The sequence below is a fragment of the Furipterus horrens genome, unplaced genomic scaffold (genome assembly GCF_987537825.1).
Source record: "Furipterus horrens unplaced genomic scaffold, mFurHor1.1.pri manual_scaffold_17, whole genome shotgun sequence".
Lineage (NCBI taxonomy): Eukaryota > Metazoa > Chordata > Mammalia > Chiroptera > Furipteridae > Furipterus > Furipterus horrens.
Window position 1 is genome coordinate 111,050,556 of NW_028327187.1, and position 23,944 is coordinate 111,074,499.

Consider the following 23,944-nt stretch of genomic DNA (forward strand, 5'->3'; position numbering starts at 1 on the left):
GAAACAAAATTGGTATTCTTTATGTTCCTCTTTTGTTTGTGTAATTTTAAGATTTTTCATAACAAGCTTTGCTTTTGTAATAAGAAAAGCAAACAATAAAGCAATGTATAAAATAGCAAGTGCTCTATATGTCTTGATCATTCCAGGTATCTCCAGTTCCCAGAATACCGCTTGGCATGCGTAGGTACTCCAAAAAAAAAAATTTTTTTTTTGAATGGTTATGATTTCCACGAAAAACCAGTTGGACAGACAGTATTGCTAAAGAACACTGAGTCACCAGGTATCCATGTCTGGGAATTAGTTCCCTCTCGAATTCCTTTTGGTAAACAGTTCATTCTATCACATACAATCACTTTTGCTGTCATAATATGAGACCAGTTGATTTTAAATTCCAACTCCAACACACTAGCTATGTGACCTTGGCAAGGAACTTCACTACTCTTCACCTGAACTTCCTCATCTGGTAAATACTGTTCCAGGTTCTGGGGATACAACAAAAAGATCTTGACTTCATTTCACGTTCTGGTTTAGAGGAAAAAGCCTATGAACAAGCCTATGAGAAAAAAGAATATAAAGTGGACAGAGAGTGAATACCTGTGGGGGCTGATGAGGGCATGTTCCTATTTTATAAAGGGTGCTCAGGGACTGGCTAGAGGTTTCAAAAATATCCTAGCTCTAGCTGGGTGGCTTAGTTGGTTGGAGGGTCGTCCCACACACCAAAAGGTTGCAGCTTTGACCCCTGGTCAGGGCACAGACCTCGGTTGCGGGTTCAACTTCAATCCCAGGTCCAGGCACGTATGAGAGGCAACCAACCCATCAATGTTTCGCTGTCACATCAATGTCTCTCTTTCTCTCTTCCCCTTCCTTTCTCTAAAATCAGAAAACATACTCTCCGGTGAAGATTATTTTAAAAATCCTAGTTTCCCCGTGTTTTTCAAACTTCAGGGTGTGACTAAGTGCGATCACAAATCAATGTAGAGGGTAATCTGCATATTTTTAAAAATGAAATAAAACACCAGGATGCATCACACATATTTAAGGTCAGCACTGTTTGATGTAACTTGCTTCAGTTTATATGGTTTATATATGTGTACTAGTCTGTAAAACACCATCATCATGGAGAAATGGTGGTCAGCACTATAGTACCTTTGAGGTAAGTTGTCTTAGAGAAAGATACCTAAACAGGGCCTCTCTCAGTTAAGGTAGCCCACGCCTTGTGCGTGAACCTGTTGGTGCCTTATTTGAAGTGTAGCATAGGCTGAGTTACAAGAGACAAAAAGAAAACCACAGAGAAAGTGGGAGAAAGATTAGGACCAGAGCTAAAAAGTGGGAACGAAAGGCAAAAACAAAACTAAACAGTTAAGCAATTCAAGAGATAAAGCTGGTATTACATTTTATTTTGGGGGGGGGACCCCCACTCTGTAACAATTCCGCCCTCTCAGACTTAAGACCCTTTATAATGTTATAAAGGACAATGGGCGAAGGCCCTGTGCTCCTCTAGCTGCTTCAAGCTGGACATGGTCATCGTCCTACCCTTGGGTCCAGAAATCCCTATTAATAGTGGGGGTGTGGAGGGGAGGGTGGCCTTCCCACATGGGGAAGGATTGTGCAGACTCCAGGTCAGTTGGCTGTCCCCGGACCACGGTGTGCTTGATTTAACAGGCTGGCGTCCTTGTTGTATTCTGGGGGCAACAGATTTGACAACAGGGTTAAAAGGCATCATTAAAACCATAACCACTAGATGAAAAAAGGCAGGGATTAATTTTTCAATGTCCCACATTAGGAAAAAAAAAAAAAGCTTCTTTGGAGAAAGGCGCACAAGGCATGTCACACCTGTCCAAAACCCTTTTGCCCACTATACTTCCTTTGGGTGGAGGGAAATATTTTAGGTTTCCCCCCTCTCAGGCCTCTGGGCCCGTCCAAGCCATTAGGACAAAAACTGGTATTACATTTTGGATGCATGAAAAAATTTAAAGAAACAGAATTGATGGACTCAATTTAATGACAACAAAAACAAAACCCAAAGCTAGTGATTATATGCTGTTCATGATACTTTCAGATCAAATGTATGATAGTGCCTGAATATTTTCAGAAATTCCCAAATATCTGCTCCATCCTCCCTAATCCTCAGTGAGGTGGACTGTTAGAGATTTTAAAGCCATGTTTTCTGGGAAGATATCTTTCAATCCTTTAAACATTTAATAGTTTTTGGAAATCATGTCCACCCATCAGAAATAAGTAAAATACACTGAAGGGAAACTGGATATCATCTGCCAAGCCTTCTCTTGCTGTGCACATGAGGAGATTACCATCGAATCAGAGCTGTAATACACAATTATTCCAGAACAAGGTGGGCAAGCTACAGACCTTGGGCTAAATCTAACCCTCTGCCTATTTTTGTACGGCCCATATGCCAAGAATAATTTTTCCGTTTTCAGCGGGTTGAAAAATTCCAAAGTTATTTTGTGACACGTGAAAATTATATGAAGTTCGAATTTCAATGTCTATCAAGTTTTGCTGGAATACAGCCAGGCTCATCCATATTGTCTAGAGCTGCTTACTCACTACAGTGCGGCAGAGCTGAGTAGTTGTGCTCTAGGCCTGAAATGTTTCTGATCTGGCTCGTTTTAGAAAAGTGTTTCCTAACCAGTGTCCGAGAACACGAGGGCTCTATAGCTTAAACACCCTCCCAACTCTCTTCCCTCTCCAGCTCCTCCCCTCCTCAGCTTTGGCCTCTTTAACAATCCTGGGCCCCACAGAAAGGCAGAGAGAGCATTAGAATGAGTTGCATGGTATAGAAAACCAGAGTCATCATACGGTAAATTTCTACATAAAGTAATACGAGTGGTTCTACCACCAACTAGGGTAACATCTGGGTATGTTTCCCGATCAGAAAAGTGGACGTCGCAGCGGCAACTGCACGATTTCGCTTGAGAATAACCATGGTCATTTGCGTGAAGACACTTGGAAAATATTAAAAGCACCGTATGTTCTGCGGGGTGTTTTTGCATGGAAAGCGTCTCTCAGAGACTGCATGTAGACTGAGATTCTTTTTGCACGTAGCACCTCGACCACGTCCCCCCAACCCCATCCCCTCTGCTCCTGGCCCTTTTGGCCTTGCAGCCCGCTTTCTCCTCACCCCAAGGCGCTCCGCAGGGGCTATCAAGTTCCCTAACAGAACAGGGCTCAACAAGCCAGCTCGGATTAGCTTAGAGCCGCTCTCTCCAGCAACTCCAGCTTGGGGTGGGTTCGCCCTGGGCCCCCCGCGGATAGTAAGAATGACTCAGCAGGGGACCGGGTTGGGACAGAGATAAGAACGCCAGTGCAGGAACAAAAAATCTCCTTAATACGAGAGACCACAAATCATCATCTGAAGGACCCAAAAGTGTGAACACACGAAAATGTAATTCAAGTCAGCTTCGGACAGTTGGCGGCCTGTGCCAGCACAGGCCGAAGGTTTTGCCTAACAGGGAGACCCGGAGTCTTCTGGAGTCAAAAAACGCCCACGGCCTCTTCAAAGGGATCCCTTTGCCTCCGACAAACCACACCTCAGCTCGACCGGGTCCCAGGAAAGGCCAGTCGGCTGGAGGGAAACCTTTCGGAGTGCACAAAATTGCACGCCCGTGCTTATACTGTACACTTTGAGGGCACAATTTCTCCAGGCTAGAAACCATTTTCTTCTCCCGAATACTTCGCTTGATTAAGCGGCGGAGCCTCACTGTCCCCCTACCCATCCCCCCTACCCCACCCCCTCCCCCATCCCACCCCACCCCCACCTCCCCGGCCGCCGCGGGCAACCACGCCCCGCGGCCCAAGGCTCGCCTCCCGGGGCCGCAGCCCCTGCGCCGCCTGCAAGCCGCGCCACCATTCGCCCCACCCCCGCGCACCCCCATCCGCCCCCGCGCCCAGCCTGGGAGCATTGGGCGAGTCCTTGCGCCTGCGCCTCTCCAACTTCCTGCCGCGAAACGCCCCGCCCAACCCCAAAAGCCCGCCTCCGAACGCCGCGTGAAATTTCCCTGCCGCACCTCATTGGTCGAAACAACGAAGCCGTCGGCTCCCAGACCCGCCCCTCCACTGCCTCTTACTTTTTCCCAGAGCGGGTGCGCGTGCGCTCAGCTGCCTGGGCGGGCTGAGAGGCGCGGGTTGAAAAGTCTCGTTCCAAGTTTGGAGAGAGAGAGAAAAGCGTCTCAGTCCTCGGTACCCGCGATCGGGGAGGAGGCGGGCGAGAAGGACGCGGAGTCTGGGGAGCACCCAGGCCGTAAGACGGAGCTCAGGCTTCGAGAACTAGAAGCGTGCGGCGCGCCTGGGAAAGGCACGAACGCCTGCGGCTGGACGGCTCTTGACTAGCGAGGGGAGTCTGAGGCGGCGGTGAGGGGCGAACGACCCGACGCAAGATGGCGAGTAAAGAGAGTAAGAGGCCCTGCGGAGCGGCGCGCGCCGGGGCCCCGGGGGGCGGCGGGCGCGCGAGGCCGAGGCACGCGCCGGAGAAAGGCGCGAATTGGCGTGCGGGGCAGGGGGCGGGGCCGGGGCGCGAGGCTGGGCGCGCGCCTTGAGGGGCCTACGCGGGACGAGGTTCAGTCGTTGAGGGCTCTAAGCACTTCCGGAACCGGGCGCGGGGCGCGGGTTGAGCCCCCCTTCCCCCTCCCGCCCCCTCCCTCTGGCGGCGGCGCTCCCTTAGGCGCCCTCGGCCCCGAGCGGAGGCGGCCTTCGCCGCCGGAAAGCGGGCACGGCGGCTCCATTGGCGCGCGCGCGCAGGCGCGCGCGCGCCGACCGCCTCGGGGTCGCGGCCCTTGTCCGGGGGATTCTGGAACCCGCCAGCTATAACTGCCTACGTCGGCTTCGTGGCAGTGGAGGCCTCTCGCTGGGGAATGGGGGGAGCGCGTTGATGGCTTTCTGCTCCACGTGGATTCGTCTCCCTGGGTGGGTCGTGGAGTCCCTCACATACAGGTCGTCATCCTTAGAACAGGTGCGAACAGCTGTAGCCAGGAAAACAGTTTTGGTGTTCGTGCAGTTAATTACCAAATTCTCTATAGGCAGGCGGTATTGATCTGAAAGTGCACAAAATCAGCTTCCTTTGCACGCTTTGAAAGAGCAGTTAGTTTTTTGTGTCCAAATTAGAGGTAAAGGTAAGAGTAGATTAGGTGTGGCCCTCTCGAGGTGACCTCCAGTATGTGGGCAGATTCTCACTTTGATCCTTCTCAGCCACTTATTTTCTCCAAATTTCAGTGTTTGAAGATACTGTGGAGGAGCGTGTCATCAATGAAGAATATAAAATCTGGAAGAAGAACACACCATTTCTGTATGACCTGGTTATGACCCATGCTCTTCAGTGGCCGAGTCTTACCGTTCAGTGGCTTCCTGAAGTGACTAAGTAAGGGTTTCTGAAAACTTACTTTGCACAAATTTAAGTGTTGTCCTGAATTTCCTACTTTGGCATTTTGTACATGGAACATAAGCACGTGATCAATTGAGCCCTTGGATGAGGGGGGCAGGGGACTTATTTTCAAAACTAACTTAAGCGATTTATGGGATGATTTCTGAGGTGTAAGTATGGCTTTGAAACGGGAGAGAGAACCTGTTGTGAGATTAGTGATATTTGTACGAAACACCAGATATATTTGACATTATCATCCGTGTTTTACCAATGTGGAATTGGGGGCTGGGATGTTAGGTAACATGCCCAAGATCACACAGGTGGCACGTAGTGGAAGGGACTTTCAAACCCAAAACAGCCCCAGAGTTGAGGCAATCCCTGCACTAGAATACCTTTCTCATGTACTTGTACTTTTTCTAGTAGGAGTTTAGATGTGTACTTAGAAGTCTATTAATGAGGTTTAATCAAACTTTAATCTAGAACAAGACTTTGCAACAAGTTATAAAAATAAGATTAAGTTAATTTTATATAAAATTACTCATATAACGGCCAGGTATTCCACATGAGAACATTGACTTTCATACAGACAGGAGCTTCCATTGGGGTTTCCGAAAATTTCAACGTAAGTATATTGATTGATGTAGGAAGAAAGAGTAGCCAAGAACTAAATAATGGAGACTTCTAAGCATTGACCTTAAAATAACTAATCATCAACTACCTAAGGGTATTCATGTGCATTCCTGTACTCTTTGTATCTTCCTGCTGAGCAGATTTAAAATTTTAACAACTAAATTTACATTCTCTTAGATCTTTTTGACCAACAGGAAAAGGTGAAAAAAAGCTGGGGCTTTAAGGATTGAAACCTGAGTTAGAGTCCTGCCGCCCTGCTTCTTAGTAGCTTTGCGAATTAGGGTAAGTTGGTCAGGCTCTATCCCTGAGTTGCCTGGTCTGTTAGTGGAGGTGCTGACAGTACTGACTGCCAACATTTGAGGGAATTAAATAAGATCATACATGTTAAAGTGTTGATAACAGAGTAAGTATACAATAAGTGGTGACTGGTGCTGATTCTCCCACCCCTTTCTATTCCGAAATAATTTTGTTAGGGAGGATGGAATAACTCTGTGTTTCTCCATTTGAAGTTCAATGAAAGCTGATAAACTGCAGTTTTTAATAAATGTTACCTATAATGTGTTTTGTGTAAAGGTTTTTTAAAAGATAATCTATATGTTCTCAGCCCAGATATTGCTTTTATATGAATACTTAAGAACTTAGCAGAAAATACTTGAAATTAAATCATGTGTTCCATGATGTTCCTTGCATACAAAGCAGTGGGATCTGGTTGTGGGACGTGCAGTGGCTCTGGGAATGCGAGAAAAGGCCAGTCCGCCCGCATTCTTGGATGTTGACGGTGGCTGTGTGTGCCTTGAAGGGTTCTGTTTGACGTATGAAGGGAGCATGACAGTGTTTTGTCACTATACAAAGCAATCGAAATGGCAGCTCTTATTGCCTGGGTCTTTGAGGAACTATTTTCTACTAAACCTCATAAGACATTCTGCCCGTATTCAGCGTGCTTGTGAGTGATGATTTGCATTTTCTGAGCTGTTGTCCTTAAATTGAGTTAGGTAATTGGTTTGGCTTTTAACAATTTGTATTTAGGTATCTCTTAAATTACTATTTTTAAATGGTTGGTCATTATCTTATATCTCTTACTAGAAAACTTTTTAAGCATACGAGACTAGTTTACCTAAAAAGCTTTCTCGTCATTCAAATTCAAATGGTACAAAAGTACATAAAGTGAAAAATAAGTCCCTTTTCCCAATCCTCTATTCTCCTAGTTCCCTTACCCATTGTTTGCAATTTCTTACGCATCTTGACAGCATGAATTACATACGTATATCTTCCCTCCATCTTTTTTTCTGGTAGCAAGTTGTTCACTTGACTTTCTAATTAAATTTATGTTGGGGGCTTTTTCCTGTCAGCATGCTTAGATATGCTCATGTGTTTTAAAGGCTCCATAGAATTTCATTTGTGGGTATGCTATAATTCATATCACCTATTAGTGGGTATTTAGGTTGTTTTCAGTCTTGCTGCTTCAGAGAATGCTGCTGAGAGTAACCTTGTGGTAATATATGATTGTTGGGTAATTTTCCTAGCAGTGGGGTCAAAGTGGTCAAGGATTTTGGCACTGAAAAGTGGACAAGGTCTTTTATCATTAGTCTTCTGTAGCCTTAGCTGTATCCAGTATTGGAGGGAAATAGTGTAATATCGATTGGTTCAGGAAAATAGGCTTGTATGGAGATGAAAGGATTTGTAGTAAAAAGAACAATCCTAATATAATGATTGAGTCAGGAAACCCGAATAATTGGACTTTAGAGTCAAGAGGAGTTTTTCAGATCCTCCAGTCAATCTCAGGACTGTGCTCCTTGGAAAGGTCCTGTGATGTAACTTCTCACTTTGTTAGTTTTAGCTTTTCTGTGTAAACCTATAAAAAAGTCACTTCCTTCCTTTTGTGTCAGCCCTAACCTTGCTCTTTGGTGCCTTCTTTCTCTCAAGCATTCCTATTTCTTTTCAAATGGTTCTCATGAGATACGTTTAAGTTCCCTTTCACGTTGAGCCACTTTTCCCTGTAAAGGTTTCATTTTGTCTAAGTTCTCCTCAAGTACATTGCCCAGAGCCTAATATTTCTAAGTATGGTGTTCCAGTTAAAAATAAGTGCACAAGTGCTCGTGTGCATGGCCTTCCCCCTCCCCGTATAAGATGGAAGTAACTACCCTTTTTGATAACCACATATCTTTTTCCCAATAAGCTGCTATTTGCTTGGCCATGGCGGCCTTATTCTGTTCTTGGAGTTTTTTTGTGTATTTACTGTTAAGCCAAATCTTGGGAAATTTTCAATTTGTATTTTTTAGCTGTTACTCAATTACATGCCTAGAATTAACCATCAGACTCCTTTAAAAAAATAAACTACTGAATCCTTTGTACAACTGAAATTGAGAAACAGATAAGTAGCCTAAATTGTCTGGTGTTAGGTCCCAGAGCCCTACCTCTCAGCCCTCCTCACTGAGGTGGAACCATGGGGGGGGGGGCACAGGAGAAAATTACTATTCTAGATAATACAAAGGGGAAAGCATTTGTACATACTAGATACTGATGCAGAATTACAGCTTGGATCAGGGTGTCAAGGGGCATTGCAGCTTCTTCTCAGCCTCAAAGTCAGTTTCCATAGAACTAGGTAACAAAGACAACCCCCCCATAAAATTGAGAATGCCCATTTCATAAACTTTAAGCACTATAAACATACGTAGGGAGTTTTTACATCATGCCATTTGCACTTAAAACCTTTTTAAGTGAAGAAACTGAGGGCCACAGGGAAGTTGTGATTTAAGAAATTGCATATAGCGAATTTTAGTTTGAGCCAGGATTTAAATCCAGTTTTTCTGACTCAACGCCTTATTCTTTCCATTCTACCTTGTTGCCTCTTATCGGGAAATCAGAAACGTAGCGTATTAAACTGGAAGATATTTTCTTTAGGCAGAAAGTCGTGATTTATGAGTATAGGGATCAGCAGTGGACTGAATTTCTTAGCAACTGGTTTCCTGTAGGATTAGTGTGACTTATTTTCTTTTCCGAACAGACCGGAAGGAAAGGATTATGCCCTTCATTGGCTCGTGCTGGGAACTCACACATCTGATGAGCAGAATCACCTTGTGGTTGCTCGAGTCCATATTCCGAATGATGATGCCCAGTTTGATGCTTCCCACTGTGACAGTGAGAAGGGCGGTAGGTATACCCTATATGCCAGTATTCATGTCTTAAGGGAGTACATATGCCTCTTTCTAATTACATGTTCCTAAAACTTTATACTAATACTTCTCCTGGCCCGGCAGTTTAACGGCTAGGACTTCATCCTACAGAACTGCTTGCCACAGGTTCACACGGATTTCACAGAGAAAGAAAAATCAGGATCAACCCAGATAGTAGTTCATATGAAATTGGTTAAACACATTGTGGTATATTTGAAATATTGTTCAGCAGTTACTAAGAATTTAGATAAATCTGTATGCAGTGGTGTGGAAAAGTATCCAAGATAAATTGGATAACTGATGTATGCATAGAAAAAATTCAGGAGCCATATATACCAGTTTTATCAATTAATAGTGGGTTGTTTTTTTTTTTTATGGAAGCTGTTGATTTCCTTGTTGTTTTTTTCCTTCAGTCAGACATATTCCTCTGCTCTGATATTCCCACAACCACCCAAATTCCAATGAGATTCAGTCATTTTGCTAGGAGGACTCACAAGACTTGATAACAAATTATACTCATGGATAAAGTTTTTTACAGTAAAGAGTACATACAAAACAGAAACAGCAGGAGGAAGATATGCATCAGGGAGTCCAGAGAGGTCTGGTGCAAGTCTTGTCCAGGGCTGCACAGGCTGTGCTTTCGATCTGGCAGCAAATACCAGGGATGCGTGCCCAGGGAAACCCATTTGAGTATCAAGGTCTGAGGCTTTCAGGGAGGGCTGGTTTCATAGGCACATCCTGTCCTGCTGGCAACCAGCCATGACACAGAAACTTGACCCCAATAATGAAACCGGGAGGCTGTCATCAATGTTGATATTTGTGTGCAGCATCCCCGATAAACTGGTACAGTGTGGTCCATCACTCCAGGGATACACCAGAAAATCATCAATCCGTCAGTGATAGAAAGAACGTTCTGAAGTCCGTGTTCCCAGGACTCAGTCAGGGGTTAGTCATTGGTCTCAGTGTCCCTCAGAACTGAGGACTAAAGCAGCCAGACCTGCTGGGTTAGTGCTTTCCACACAGCCTTAAATGGTTTAGTAGATGAATGTTAACTTTTTCCAGTATTTGCTTTAGGTTTTTTTCTTACTGAAAATACTACATTATAGCTCAAGTCCTACCTCCCCTAACCCGTTCCTCCCTCTCCAGAATTCATCACTGTCCTGAAATTAGTATGCCATTTTCAACTCTATTTTTATTCATACAGCAGTAAATGCACATAACGTTTTGCAGCTTGTTTTTTCACTCAATATTATGTCATGTAGGAGGCAGGGACTCAAAAAAACCTAGAATTTATAAAAAATTGTATATTTATTCTGACACATTTAAACTTCAGCCACCTTCAAAGTACTCTCCATTTGATGCAATACACTTATCAAGACATTTTTCCACTGCTCAAACCAGTTTTTGAACTTGTTGATTTTGATGCCTTTTACTGCTTCTGCCATTTTTTGTTTCACTTCTTCCACATCAGCAAAATGTTTCCCTTCAAGGACTTTTTTCCTCTGGGGAAACAAACAAAAATTCCTTCAGGTGAATAGGGAGGGTGGGGCACAGGGTCATGCTGTTTTCAGTCAAAAACTGCTGAACACTCAGTGCAGCGTGGGCAGGTGGGTTTGCAAATAGGCAAATGTGTTGAAAAGGGTCTTTAAAAAATTCACTGAAGGCAAATGCAGCCTCTCACAACAACACCAGCTGCTACACTGATACAGATGGGTTCCTAGAACCCTTGCCTAGGGTCGGGGAAGCCTGTACTACAAGGGGCCCGCCCTCCAGAAGATAATTCCATGGATTGTTTTGAGTCTCCCGTCATATACCATGTTGATGTCTACCTTATTTTTTTTTACTTGCTGTATAGTATCGCGTTGTGATTAAACATCAGCTTATCCATTCTTCTACCAAGGGGTAGTTGAATGTATCTGTGTGGTGTTTTGCTTTTAGAAACAATGCTTTAATGAATATCCTTTTCATGTCTCCTTGTATGAACATTGGAGAATTTATCTAGTGTGTATTCATTATCAACTTAGAATAATATAAAATTATTTTCCAAAATGATTTACTCAGTTTATGTCACCCACAATTCTTGTCATTCCCCTACAGTCGTATCCCTTATTTTATTATCAAGTCTCATGAGTTCTCCTAGCAAAATCACTGGAACTTGGTTGGAATCTGAGTGGTTGTGGGAATAACCAAAGCAGGGGAGTGGTCTGGGCCAGAAAGCTGTTTAATGGCTTTAAAGTTACTTGTCCAGTGTTCCACAATCAAGTGAATGACTGAAGTAATTTAAAGTTAACAGTTATTTTCTGTGACAGTATTTTTTAATGGATACTACCTGGCTGGTGTGGCTCAGTGGAACGATGGTCAGCCTGCGAACCAAAGGGTCGCCGGTTCGATTCCCAGTCAGGACACATGCCTGGGTTGCAGACCAGGTCCCCAGTTGGGGGTGCGAGAGGCCACCAGTATGTGTTTCTCGCACACATTGATGTTTCTCTCCCTATCTCCCTCCTTTCCCTTCTCTCTAAAAATAAATGAAATATTTTTAAAATAGTGGATTTTGAAACTTTTAAGTTTGAGAAAACACAGCCCTGTGTTCAAAGTAAATTTTACTTGGAAACCCAATTTTTTTTTTTTTTTGAAGGAGAGCTGTTCAGTTTGTTTTATCTAAAGGAGTTGGGCAACTTGAATACCTTGATAGAAGAAGGGTGAGAAAAAACCCTTGCAGTCCATGGGGGCAGGGGCAGGTTTGGAGTAGACTCTCAGGAGGTAGGTGGGAGGACCCAGAGGGGTGGTGGTCTTAGGAAATGGATGGCACAGTTCTCCATAGACGGGGGAAGCGCTGAGAGGGAAATAGATGATTTCGTGTGGTCGTGTGAGAGAAGTTGTATGGAACGGGAGATGATTTTCAGCCACACGGAAACATAAGTTAACGTTTGTCGCAGAGAATGGCCGAGTCTGATACTAAGCCACAGGAGTCAGTGTTCATTACACATTGCCACACAAAAAGAGCTGGCTGAGGCTGAGAGATGGTGTACTGCTTTTCCACGTGTCCCTCCAGGTCCCAGCCAGTCTGTTGACTTGTTATCTGCCTGGCTCCATTAGGCATTTGAGTTAGTGTTCCCTGACCAGAGACACAGGGTGAACTGAAAAGGAATGCGCAAAGAAGTTAGATGGGTCAGGGAACAGTGACAGTTATACTGTGAAGCCTACAAACTTTTTTTCTGTCAGCAAGTACTTTAACTTTTTATGAGCACAAAAAAGAAAATGTTCTTGTTATTATCTGCTTAAATGTTCTCAACTTGCATTCTTCTGTTATCTTGGCTGCCCCCCCGTACGTTATGGTACTTTCCATGTGGCCTTTGTCACTCGTCCAGGGCCTTTGCAATAACTATTGCACGCTATAGTCTTATCCCCACACCAGATAGAGAGGTTAAGCGCTCCCCCTTTAGCGTAGGCACTCCACGAGCAGTTGGACCAAGTATGCCGGTGGAGCCAGCCTGTGTGTTCGGATGGGGACCAGTCGGCATGGATGTGCTAGTTGAGGGTGTTTCTGCCAATAGATGCACGGAGTGTTTATACCTCCCTGTCTCGATGAAACCTGAAATGCAGTGCTCGTTCACTGCAGCATTTCCAATGAGTTGTGTTTTTACTAAAAGGCCAAAGTGTGTTCACTACATGGTTATTCGAATTGTAGTAAACGACTACATCATTTTCAAAATGGAACGCTGCCGATTTTTAATTGTTTTAAATCCAAGGTGGAACTGAATTAACTTGTATAAAATAGCTATATTTTCCAGTGCAAATGGGCTTTCAGAATAAATTCATTCGAAGTGGCAGGTGAACCCATATTTTTGTGTTCTCTCTCTCTCTCTCTCTCTCTCTCTCTCTCTCTCTCATCAATTTGTGTTGTGTTCTGTCGTGTTAAAACCTGCTGGGTTGATTAAATTAACTTGTGAATTTTAATCGTAAGTGTATGTGTTTGTTTCTTCCTTCTCACATTAGAATTTGGTGGCTTTGGTTCTGTAACAGGAAAAATTGAATGTGAAATTAAAATCAACCATGAAGGCGAAGTGAACCGCGCCCGTTACATGCCGCAGAACCCTCACATCATCGCCACGAAAACCCCGTCTTCTGATGTGCTGGTGTTTGACTATACGAAGCACCCTGCTAAACCAGGTAAAAGAAAAAAAAGGCCATTCCTTCGCCATTTTTCTTGATTCCAAATAGTTGCTTTAAGGTCATTCACACTAGTACACGCTATAATTTCTCAAGGTTTCAAAATTGTTCTGTGGCTCCAGTAACTACCTGTGAGTTCAGTGATTTAACAGAAGGACCTCACAGCAGATCATACTCCTGGCAGCGAATGATGCAGAGCAAAAGCGGGGCGGTGGGGTGGGGCGTGAATACAGATGAAGCAGAGTCCACAGAGGTCAGGCACAGGCTTCTGAGTCCTTCCCTGCTGCGGCCACACAGAACATGCTTTCTCTCTGGCAGCACCTGACTGCCAGGGGCATGTGCTGACGTCTGTGCCCAGGGAAGCCCACTGGAGTCTCGGGGGTCTAGGGGTTTTATGGAGATCTGCTCACACAGGCACATCTCGCTACATGACCAGTCACAGTCAGGGAAACAAACTCCAGACCCCAGCAGTGATGATAACATCGTGAATGTTGCTCAACAACCCTACAAGTCTTGACAAGCTACCACTGCATGCCCCAGTGCTCTGGGCGTAAGTAACTTCGTCATTTATTGGCGTGAGGAATTCTGTGGTGGTCACATTCCTAGGAGTGGGCTAAGGGTCAGTCATGGTTACAGGCTGCCCAGAGATATGCAAGGACTGAGCTGACAGACCTGCCGTGTCACCTCTTTCCTGGCAAAAAAATATTTTTAAAAATTGACCCAGGGAGTAGGCAGGTGGTCATCACGCAGATTTCAGAATAGCTAGTTTTCAGTACTTTGTGTTAGAGCTAGTACTATGTTTTGCAAAGGAACCAGTTTTCTGGTCATGGGACCTGGTTTGCATTGAGTATTTGAAACGAAGCACAGAGAACATCTTTTCAAGGCGACTCTGGGTCAGACCCAAGTCCTTGTGTGTGTGCAGTGCTTTTTCAAGCATAATAAATGTTATGGCTCGCTCAGGGGAGGCTCTGCTCTTACCATTTCCAATAAACAGATGATCAGTAGTTAATGTATTTCTTTTCTTCCTTTAGACCCAAGTGGAGAATGTAATCCTGACCTTAGGCTAAGAGGCCACCAGAAGGAAGGCTATGGTCTTTCCTGGAACTCTAATTTGAGTGGACATCTGCTCAGTGCATCTGATGACCATGTAAGAAACCTGTTCTTCCTAATCTAGGCATGTGACAGCCCCGCATTGCAGGAGCACTGTGTAGATGAAAGGTTTTCTGAGATAATACTGCCGATTGTTGTGATAGCATTTTCACAGAATTTAGACAGTGGTTATCTGACTGTCCTTTTGGAGCCTTAGGATTCCACAAAGCTTTCTTGAAGCAGCCTTAGAACGGAGGGAAGGTGGACAAAGGGTATCTGTTACATAAAACTGGACCTCTGTAATGTGAGGCCTGATTAATATAAATTACATTTTATTTTATTTATGTTAAGTGTACAATTCTGTGGTCTTTAGTGTGTTTATGAAGCTGTGAAATCATCACCATTATATAATTCTAGAACATTTTTATCAAATATCACAAAAAGAAACTCCATACCCATTAAAGTCATTCCCCAATCCCTCCTTCCCACAGCTCCTGGCAGTTACTAATTTATTTTCTATCTATATAGATTTCTCTATCCTTAATATTTCATAGAAGTTCGATCATATAATATGTGGCCGCTTGTGTCTTTTTTCACGTAGCATGATGTTTTCAAGGTTCATCCGTGTTTGAAGTATGTCAGTACTTCATTTCTTTTTATAGCTGAGTGATATTTCATCATATGGATATACTATAGCTTATTCATTTATCAGTTGGACAGTTGGCTTGCTTCCACTTCGAAGTTATTTTGAATGATGTTGCTGTGAACATTTTTGTACAAGTTTTGTGTGGACATATGTTTTCATTTCTCTTGAGTAATTACCTGGGAGTGGGATTACTGGGTCATATGGTAACTCTGTGTTTAACTTACTGAAGGACTGCCAGATTGTTTTCCGAAGCAGCTGCCCCACTTCACGTTCCCACCAGCAATGTACCAGGGTTCTAGTTTTTTGTGTGTCCTCACCAACACTTATTAGTGTCTGTCCTTTTGATTATAGCCATCCTAGTGGGTGTGAAGTGGTATCGCATTGTGGTTTTGATTGATTTGCATTTCCCTGATGGCTAATGAAGTTGAGCATCTTTCCATGTGTTTATTGGCCATTTGTATATCATCTTTGGAAAGACATGTATTGAAATCCTTTGTCCATTTATGAATTTTGATTTTTTTATTGTTGAGTTGTAAGAGTTCTTTATATATTCTACATATAAGTTCTTTATCGGATATATGATTTCAAAAATTTTCTCCCATTTAGCCCTGGACAGGTGGATCAGTTAGTTGGAGTGTCATCCCATACACCAAAAGACTGTGGGTTCAGTCCCCAGTTGGGGCGTGTATGGGAGGCCCCCCAGCCCCCGCCTTCCTCTCTTTCTAAAATCAACAAACATATCTTCAGTTGAGGATTAAAATTTTTTTCCTCCCATTCTGTGGGTTTTTTGATCTTTTTCATGGTGTGCTCTGAAACACAAAGGTGTTCAATTTTGAGCCCAGTTTATGTATTTTATTTTGTCACTTGTGCTTTTGGTACCGTATCTAAGAAAGCACACATAACCTAGCATCAAAAAGATTGACACCTATATTTTTTCCTAAGAATTTTAGTTTTAGCTCTTAAATTTAGGTCCTCGGTCCAACTTGAGTTAATTTTTGTATGTAGTGTGAAGTAGAGGTCCAGCTTCCTTTATTGAAAAGACAGATCTCTCCCTATGGAGTTGCCTCAACATTGTTAATATATATTATTTTAACAAAAGTAGTACACAAATAAAGGGGTCCCGTTCATTTCTTGTACATTAATGTTTGTAGCGTTCTTGCCACTAACACCCTCATATCTTCTTCATGGACCCCATACTGTAAGCAGAAAGTGCTGGGAATGACCACCCGGAAGCCAAGCGTAGAGCTCTGGAGCTTGTGTGATTAACTGGGCCACAGTTAGCATTTTCTGTCAGCTTTTGGGGAGCGGGTTCCTTGCTTTCCTTAGTACAACCCTGTGCCTAGGACAGGGCCTGTCACAGCGAAGATGCTGTTAACAGCATTTTTGGTTACACTTTTTGAGCTATTGAGCGTAGTTAATCAGTCCAGTCGAGATTCTTTAATTAAAGCAACCAAAACTGACTCTGGAAGATTTAAACGAGGAATTTATCAGAAAGGCATTGGGTGAGGTATGCACAATTGCTGAGACGGCTAGAAAATGGCGTGAATAAGGGAGGGGAGGCTAACAAATGGGGCCAGAGGATGGCGCCCTTGGCCGTCCTGGGAAGTGGATGTTACGTTCCCCTGCCCATCAGAACCAATTCTCCCCAGTTTCAGTTCACAATTCAAAGACCTGGCTGGACTGATGGAACCTGTGTCACGTTCCTGCCTCCCTCATGGTAGACAGGAGAGAGTCTCCCAAACACAAGACAAAATAGTAGTCGATGTCTCCGAGGCCTCTGCACGTGCCAGGCATCTCGCTAATCTTCCCAGAACCCATCCTTCCGAGGGGAAGAGGGGGTGGGAGCAAGAGCTCCACTCGTTCCATTCTCTTCGGTGCATGTGAATTGTGGGTGTGAGTGTGTGCGTATCAACAGAGACTAAGGGCACTTGTGTTATTTTTGTGTTGCTGGGAAAATAGCTATTCCTGGGAAATAGCTTAGGTACAGAAACCCTTTCAGATAAGACAGTGATTTAGAAAGAGATGAAGCCACCCTGGCCAGTGTGGCTCGGTTGGTTGTCATCCTACAAACTGAAAGGTTGAGGGTTCAATTCCCTTCAGGGCACGTGCCTGGATTGCGGGTTTGGTCCCCAGTCAGGGTGCATACCAGAGGCAACCGATTGATGTTTCTCTCCCTCTCTTTGTCTCCCTTCCTCTCTCTCTAGAATCAACGAAAGAAAAAAATGTAAGAAAAGTAAAAAGAGATGAAGCCATTACCACTGTCAGTGGAATTAGTGTAGCTATACCTTAATGGAATTACCTCTTATTTTACACCGTTGTCTGAGAATCATTGCCCTATAGCTTGTGGTATTATTTTCATAAAAACTTAAGACTTTCCTCTTAACTTTTTATGGTTGGGTATCAAGAGAAGACTCAGCTCCCAGAGGCTGCTGGTCCTGTGACCTCGTCTCAGATTTGCTCTGCTGATGTTCGAGGAGCATACCAGGGGGTCTCTCTGCAGGCCCCAAGCTCTGACCTCCCAAAGCAGCCTAGCAGGGCTTTGTGGGACGTTCACCTGTCTGACTTCCTGACGTCTGTGGTATTTTCTGCCGTCACAGGCTTGTTCAAAGACTTCTGCCTTTCAAGAGGCACATTGCAGTTTCCAGTCTCACAACCCAGCATGCATTTTTAGTGTGTGCATTATCTCTTCAGTGGGTACCAAATGCTGGGCTCTCAGTGTCTAGTCTCGATGAATTTTAGATACCTAACTGACTTATGTAGGTGGAAACCAATGTGCATGTCCTTTGCCTACACGCTGCTGTGTCGCCCCTGCCTACTCCATTACAGTGTATTTTCCTTGCCCCTCGCCTCTCAGGTCATGGAAGCCACACCTATACATTCTACTGTTTGTGAAGCTTTACCCTTGTTTATAGTACTCTCCCTCGGGTGTATTTCTAACGTTTATATAGTTAAATAGTTTTGTTTCTAATGAAGGTGTTTTAAATAAGATACTAGCATGTAAATCTTTTACGGTTTTTGTCTGTTTTTGTGTTCTTCTTCAGACTGTCTGTCTGTGGGATATAAATGCAGGACCAAAGGAAGGCAAAATTGTGGATGCTAAAGCGATCTTTACTGGCCACTCGGCCGTTGTTGAGGACGTGGCCTGGCACCTGCTACACGAGTCACTGTTTGGATCTGTCGCTGATGATCAGAAACTTATGATGTAAGGTGGAAAGTTCAGTAGGGCCTTGTTATAAGGATGTCCTGAGTGACCATCAGTGATTGTGGTTGCCTGTGGTTTAATTTCTTCTAATTTATGTCCTGGCTTTTGAAAAAGAAAACAGTTTTAGTGAGGTACAATTGGCATATGATAAACTGCATGTATATAATGGCCTTTTTACCTAAAAGTTACTGTGCTAAATGGGCGAACACGATTTTTTATTTAAAAAAGGAAACAGGTACGTAAATGTAAGAAACATGCTTGGTATAGAGGTAAATATCAAAATTGGTATACGGGTGACTTTTTGAAGATGAGGGAGGAGGATGATTATATCAGTGCATGGCCACAGGACTGCATTCCACCGCCTAGAATGCTTTTTATCTCAAAGGAACAAATTCCTGAGGCAAATACGGCGAAATACTGAACTTAGACAAGGTTGGGCTGTAGGTAACAAATTGTTATGTAGTCTGCGTCAGCACTGTTTTTTGTATACTTGCAATAGTTAGTAAATTAAGACAGGAATCTAATAAAGCAGTAATCACAGCCCTAGTTCATTCTCTATAGGTTTAGAATATATCACTTAGAGGTAGGAAGTCCAAATTGTCAGCTCCAGCCATGGTTGGGATCTCTGAAGGGGCAGGCGTAGCAGTGGCGTGGAGTGGCGCTGACGGGGGAATGAGCATGAGGTCTGAGAAGCTGGGGAGCGTCGAGTGGCCTCTTGTGCTGTGTGCCTTGTACCTTTGCGTTTTAGATGGGACACCAGGTCCAATACCACCTCCAAGCCGAGTCACCTGGTGGATGCGCACACCGCTGAAGTCAACTGCCTGTCATTCAATCCGTACAGCGAGTTCATTCTCGCAACTGGCTCTGCAGATAAGGTTTTAATATTTTTGCATATTTGCTGTTTACAAACCCAGTTGTCTTGTACAGTAAGCAGATGTTTTAAAACACTTAATGGGAAGTGCAAACTTTAATTCCTTTTCATTTGTTATTTTCCTTCAGACTGTAGCTTTATGGGATCTGCGTAATTTAAAACTAAAGCTGCATACATTCGAATCTCATAAAGATGAAATTTTCCAGGTACGTGAGTTTTCTGGGGTATCTATGTCACATTTTAGTAACTTGTTCGGTGGGAATTAAAAGTTTTTTTCTTTTATGTAGTGGGCATGGGACTTTTTTTTTAATTCCTCTTCTATTGTATAAGTTAACTAGTGGAAAATAACTTGGAGGTTTTTGAGAAACAATTAGTTCAGAAGTAGAAGAAAAAGCCTTGCAAAACAGGATGTTGAAAAGGTGATGAAAGGCAACAATTTTGTTAAGGTATGCGAGCATGCTGGCTCCTCCAGTGAAAAAATACCTTGCATATGGCTTAACATAGAGACTTGCATAGGTTAAGATACACTTCATGGAAAATTTTAAAAGCTTCTGGGATGGCCCGGTTGGAGTGTTGTCCCATAAACCAAAAGGTCATGGGTTCTATTCCCACTCAGGGCACATGCCTGGGCTGAGGGCACGTATGAGAGGCAGCCGATTGAGGTGTCTCTCACATTAATGTGTCTCTCCCTTCCCCTCTCTAAAATCAATAAGCATGTCCTGGGGTGAGGATTAAAAAAAATAATAAGAGTAAAAGCTTCTGGGATGGTTACTGGGCCCCCTAGCTAAGCCTATATTGGAGTGTGCTTCCTTCCTGGGGACAGGCCAAGGAGATGGGCCATTTAAGAGCACTTAAAAGGATTGGACAAGAAGCGTGAGACTGTAGGCCAAGGAGAGGATACAGAACATGCCACAGGAAAGTAGTGAGGATTAGGACAATATTCACAATCCTAAGAATGGATGATCCTTTGCATTTTCAAATAGGTCCACTGGTCTCCACATAATGAAACTATTCTGGCTTCAAGTGGTACTGATCGCCGCCTCAATGTGTGGGATTTAAGGTAACTCAGAATCTGGTGATGAGAAGCTGCATAAATATGCTGATCTGGAAGATTATATAATTCATAAATTTAGAAGTGCAATTTTGCTAACCCCAGTTTAATAAGTCTAATATTAAAGTAATTCTTAAGTATCTTCCTGAAGAGTCTTGGTTCCATAAAACAGAACTAAATCAGCAAATGTGCTGTAAAATAAATTTATGCAATGTTTTATTTTTCTATTGATATTCAGGCATGAAGTTGGGGTAGGAGTATATTTGTGTTTTAACATCCAAATGATCATATTGAAAACACTTGCTATAGAAAGGGGTAAAGATGTTAGCAGTTTATGTGTCGTGGGATCTCAGGTACACGTGTAGGACTAGTCTTTCTCAGATTTTCTACCATTTGCCCTTCTGTACTTGGATCAATTTATTCAGCAAATGAGCTCCTGCTGTGCGTTCTGTAACTGCCGGGGATGTACTTAGGAGCAGGGTAAGCACAGCCCGTGCTGTGAGAGTTTATGTTCTTCTGGGGGTCATTGTATAAAGAGTTTCTCCCAATTCTGGAAGTTCTTGACTTCAAAGTGGACATTCCAAGAATTTCCAGACTCCTTGCCTTTTTTTTTTTGGTCTGAGCCTTTGGAGCCATTTAATAAGGTTGCTAGTTATAATATATACTTCTCCGTCAGATGTTGTTACCTTAAGTTTAATCTTCAAGTCACCAATGAATAACTTTTTTTCTTACCTGTATTAAATGTATTGTGTTTTTAGTGTATTAAAACCAAAGCTGCCTTAATTACAGGGACAGTAGAACCCATCCTTCAGTGTATGGAACAGCCACTGCAGAATGAAATGCTGGTATTGTAAAACTTCTAAACATCTCATGTTCTGTGTTCTTACAGAACTGTGGCCATGATAGATGCTTAAAAATGTAGAGGACCTTTAAAGCAGATATTTGAGTGTATTTGAAAATAACTTTAGTAGTACAATTAGAAACCTAAAACAGAAATAGATAGTGGTTGTATGAGGTAGATATAGCAAGGTTTGCTGCCCTGGCAACTGGATTGTCCCTAAAGATTCCAGTAATAAATGTGCGGGCATTATATAATTTCTTAGAATTCATTTATGACTTGCTGTTAAAATTACATTACATAAAATTACAGATTAAAGTGGTCAGTGTTAACAGTTATACTCTTGACAGGGGGAGGACAATGTCCAGCAGTCCCACGTGTTTGGTTTGATTAGATAGACTGTCACTTAGAAGGTTATGTATTTTGGCTGTTTTTTCCAGTAATTATTACTAGCTGATAAGTGCTGTGTCAAGAGTGATTGCACTGTTTGGACTGCTGGCAGATTCTACAGATTGAAGTATTTAAGAAAAGAAGACCTAACGTTTCACTGGCTTACACATCCCATAAAGTTACTTTGTTGTCATATCTTCAGATACGTGGTACTAATGTGTCACTGTTTCTCACTCCTGGAATGCAAAAAGCTTTTAAGAGTGAAGTATAGGGGACCCAGCATCAGTTCTTTTGCAGATATTTTATATACTTTTCACTTTTTAATTCTAATGCAGTGTAAACACCAGTGAAAAAATTGAACGAATTGTAATATTTATTAACAATTTGTTTTGCAGCTTCAGTGAACAGCTCTTACCCAGTTCCAAAAAGTAAATACCCCACCCTCTCACCAAATAATACAAAAACTAATTCATAGCAGCATAGAAATGTTTTTCCAATATGTGTATGATGCAAGAATTTCAGTAACAAAAGCATTATGTTCTTTCTCAATAGTAAAATTGGAGAAGAACAATCGGCCGAAGACGCAGAGGATGGGCCTCCTGAACTCCTGGTATATGTTGGCTTTCTTATGCAAGATTAAATGTCACATGCAGAATGGATTCTGTCATTGATCCATGTATATGGAAAATGAGTCAACTTCGAATTCTAGCTCTTGACGATTTCCGATTGGAGGCCTTAGCGGTTGTGGTGATTGGGGGTTGACATTTATTGAAAATAGGAGAGCTCAGAAGGTTTCTGCCAATGTTTCATTAAGGATAATTTGAGCTTCTAGAAAATAGTGTATAGTACTCCTTGTTGATTTCAATTTCATTGATTTCTGAGGGTTTGGGGGAAGGGGGAAACATCACTTGAATACTTTCTAACAGTATGGAAAAATTTTAATGACTGGATTTTTAAGTTCCCTGCCCAGAAACTAATCTTTCTTGATCTTGTTGATACCAGCAGTGCTCATCCCCCTTTCTAATCAAATCATTTCGGCATCTCGTCGGTCCCTAGATGGTTTATGTGGTGGTGTACTTTATACCACCCTCCCTCCAAACTGCAGGACAGCGACACGTGCCCCCCCTTGTTGCAAGACTGATACTCTTAACTATCTTTTAAGATAAGATGTGAAACCAAGGCTTTTTTGTTATTAACAGTTTATTCATGGAGGACACACTGCTAAGATATCAGATTTCAGCTGGAACCCCAATGAGCCATGGGTCATTTGCTCCGTGTCTGAGGATAACATCATGCAGATCTGGCAAATGGTGAGCTAAAATACGTTTTTCCTTAAATGATTATCTTGTAAAGGAGACTTAGCTGTGATACAATGTAATAGAAGTATTTCACACATCTAGGTGTATATTGTACCAAATATTTATAGAAAGAAAACAATTTTCAAAAACCTTTTTCCACTTTAACAACAGTACACCTGTCAAGTCAGGAGAAACCTCTGTATGTGTCTGTATAAACACACAGATGTAGACACAGCATGTGCTCTGATTTTCATAATTGCTCTTCAGCCGGGTTCCTGGCGTCAGTGCTCTGTGTCCAGTGTCTGTTGTCATAGGCGTGGAGGATAAAGGAGGAAAGTGTCAGCTGTTCACATGATACTGAGTTCTCTGAAGATTAGCACTAAGAACACAGCATCTCTAAGGTGCTGAGGTGTTAATCAACTCTTCATAAACCTCAGGGTTATTGCTCCCTCTAAATGATGCTTAAAATGCTTTTGGGAAGTAAATAGTGCATGGGCAGCTAGGGATATATGTGGAATTATACACTGGCCTGCCTTTCCTCATGAAATTAGAGCCTTTGGGGGGAAAAACACAAAGAAAGCTAAATAAACCACTCTAAACATGTGTCAACTTCCAACACTGAAACACACTGACCCATGAATCCAAAAATCTGGATAAGAATTAATAAATGTTTTTAGATAATCTTGTAAAAATGATGGGGAGTTTTACCTATGAACTTCTTTATCTCCAGGCTGAAAATATTTACAATGATGAAGAATCAGATGTCACAACATCGGAACTGGAGGGGCAAGGATCTTAAACCCAAAGTATGAGAAGTGTTTCTGTTGAATGTAATGCTAACAAGAATGCTTGGTTTATCAAGCGCCAAAATAAGCATTGTATAGTATAAAATGTTAAGTGGGTTGGCATATGGCATTCTTTACCTTCTGATTCTAGCACTTTCAAGTGAGCTATTGCATTCTGTATCATATCGTAGCTTTTAGGGAAGAAAGAAATGTTGCGAAGAAAGCATCACAGTTGTTTTAAAATTCAAGTAGCAGGGTACTACTGCCTTTGATTCAACTATTTTAAGTTCTTGTTTTCTCAAACCTAAGTGCTTGCTGTTCCTGAATATGCAAGAATTAACTTTTACACTTTTCCCCTTCAACACTTGATTGGCTTTGCAGAAATAAAGTTTTAAAATAAATTTTGTTTTATTCTTTTAGAACTTGG

General features: G+C 42.7%; 1 protein-coding gene across 2 annotated transcripts; it reads left to right on the plus strand.

The window, feature by feature from the left end:
• Positions 1–4,093: 4,093 nt before the first annotated feature.
• RBBP7 (RB binding protein 7, chromatin remodeling factor) lies at positions 4,094–23,939 on the plus strand. Of its 2 annotated transcripts, none has more exons than XM_090265269.1 (12): positions 4,094–4,410; positions 5,227–5,371; positions 9,009–9,154; positions 13,174–13,347; positions 14,379–14,494; positions 18,124–18,284; positions 19,033–19,159; positions 19,284–19,361; positions 20,139–20,215; positions 21,987–22,044; positions 22,634–22,744; positions 23,463–23,939. In XM_090265269.1, exons 1-12 carry the CDS (start codon positions 4,395–4,397, stop codon positions 23,529–23,531), a joined length of 1,278 nt encoding a protein of 425 aa, XP_090121395.1. In that variant the 5' UTR covers positions 4,094–4,394; the 3' UTR covers positions 23,532–23,939. The 2 variants fall into 2 exon arrangements, with proteins under 2 accessions (XP_090121395.1, XP_090121396.1); XM_090265270.1 differs by having other exon boundaries at positions 13,201–13,347.
• Positions 23,940–23,944: the final 5 nt, after the last annotated feature.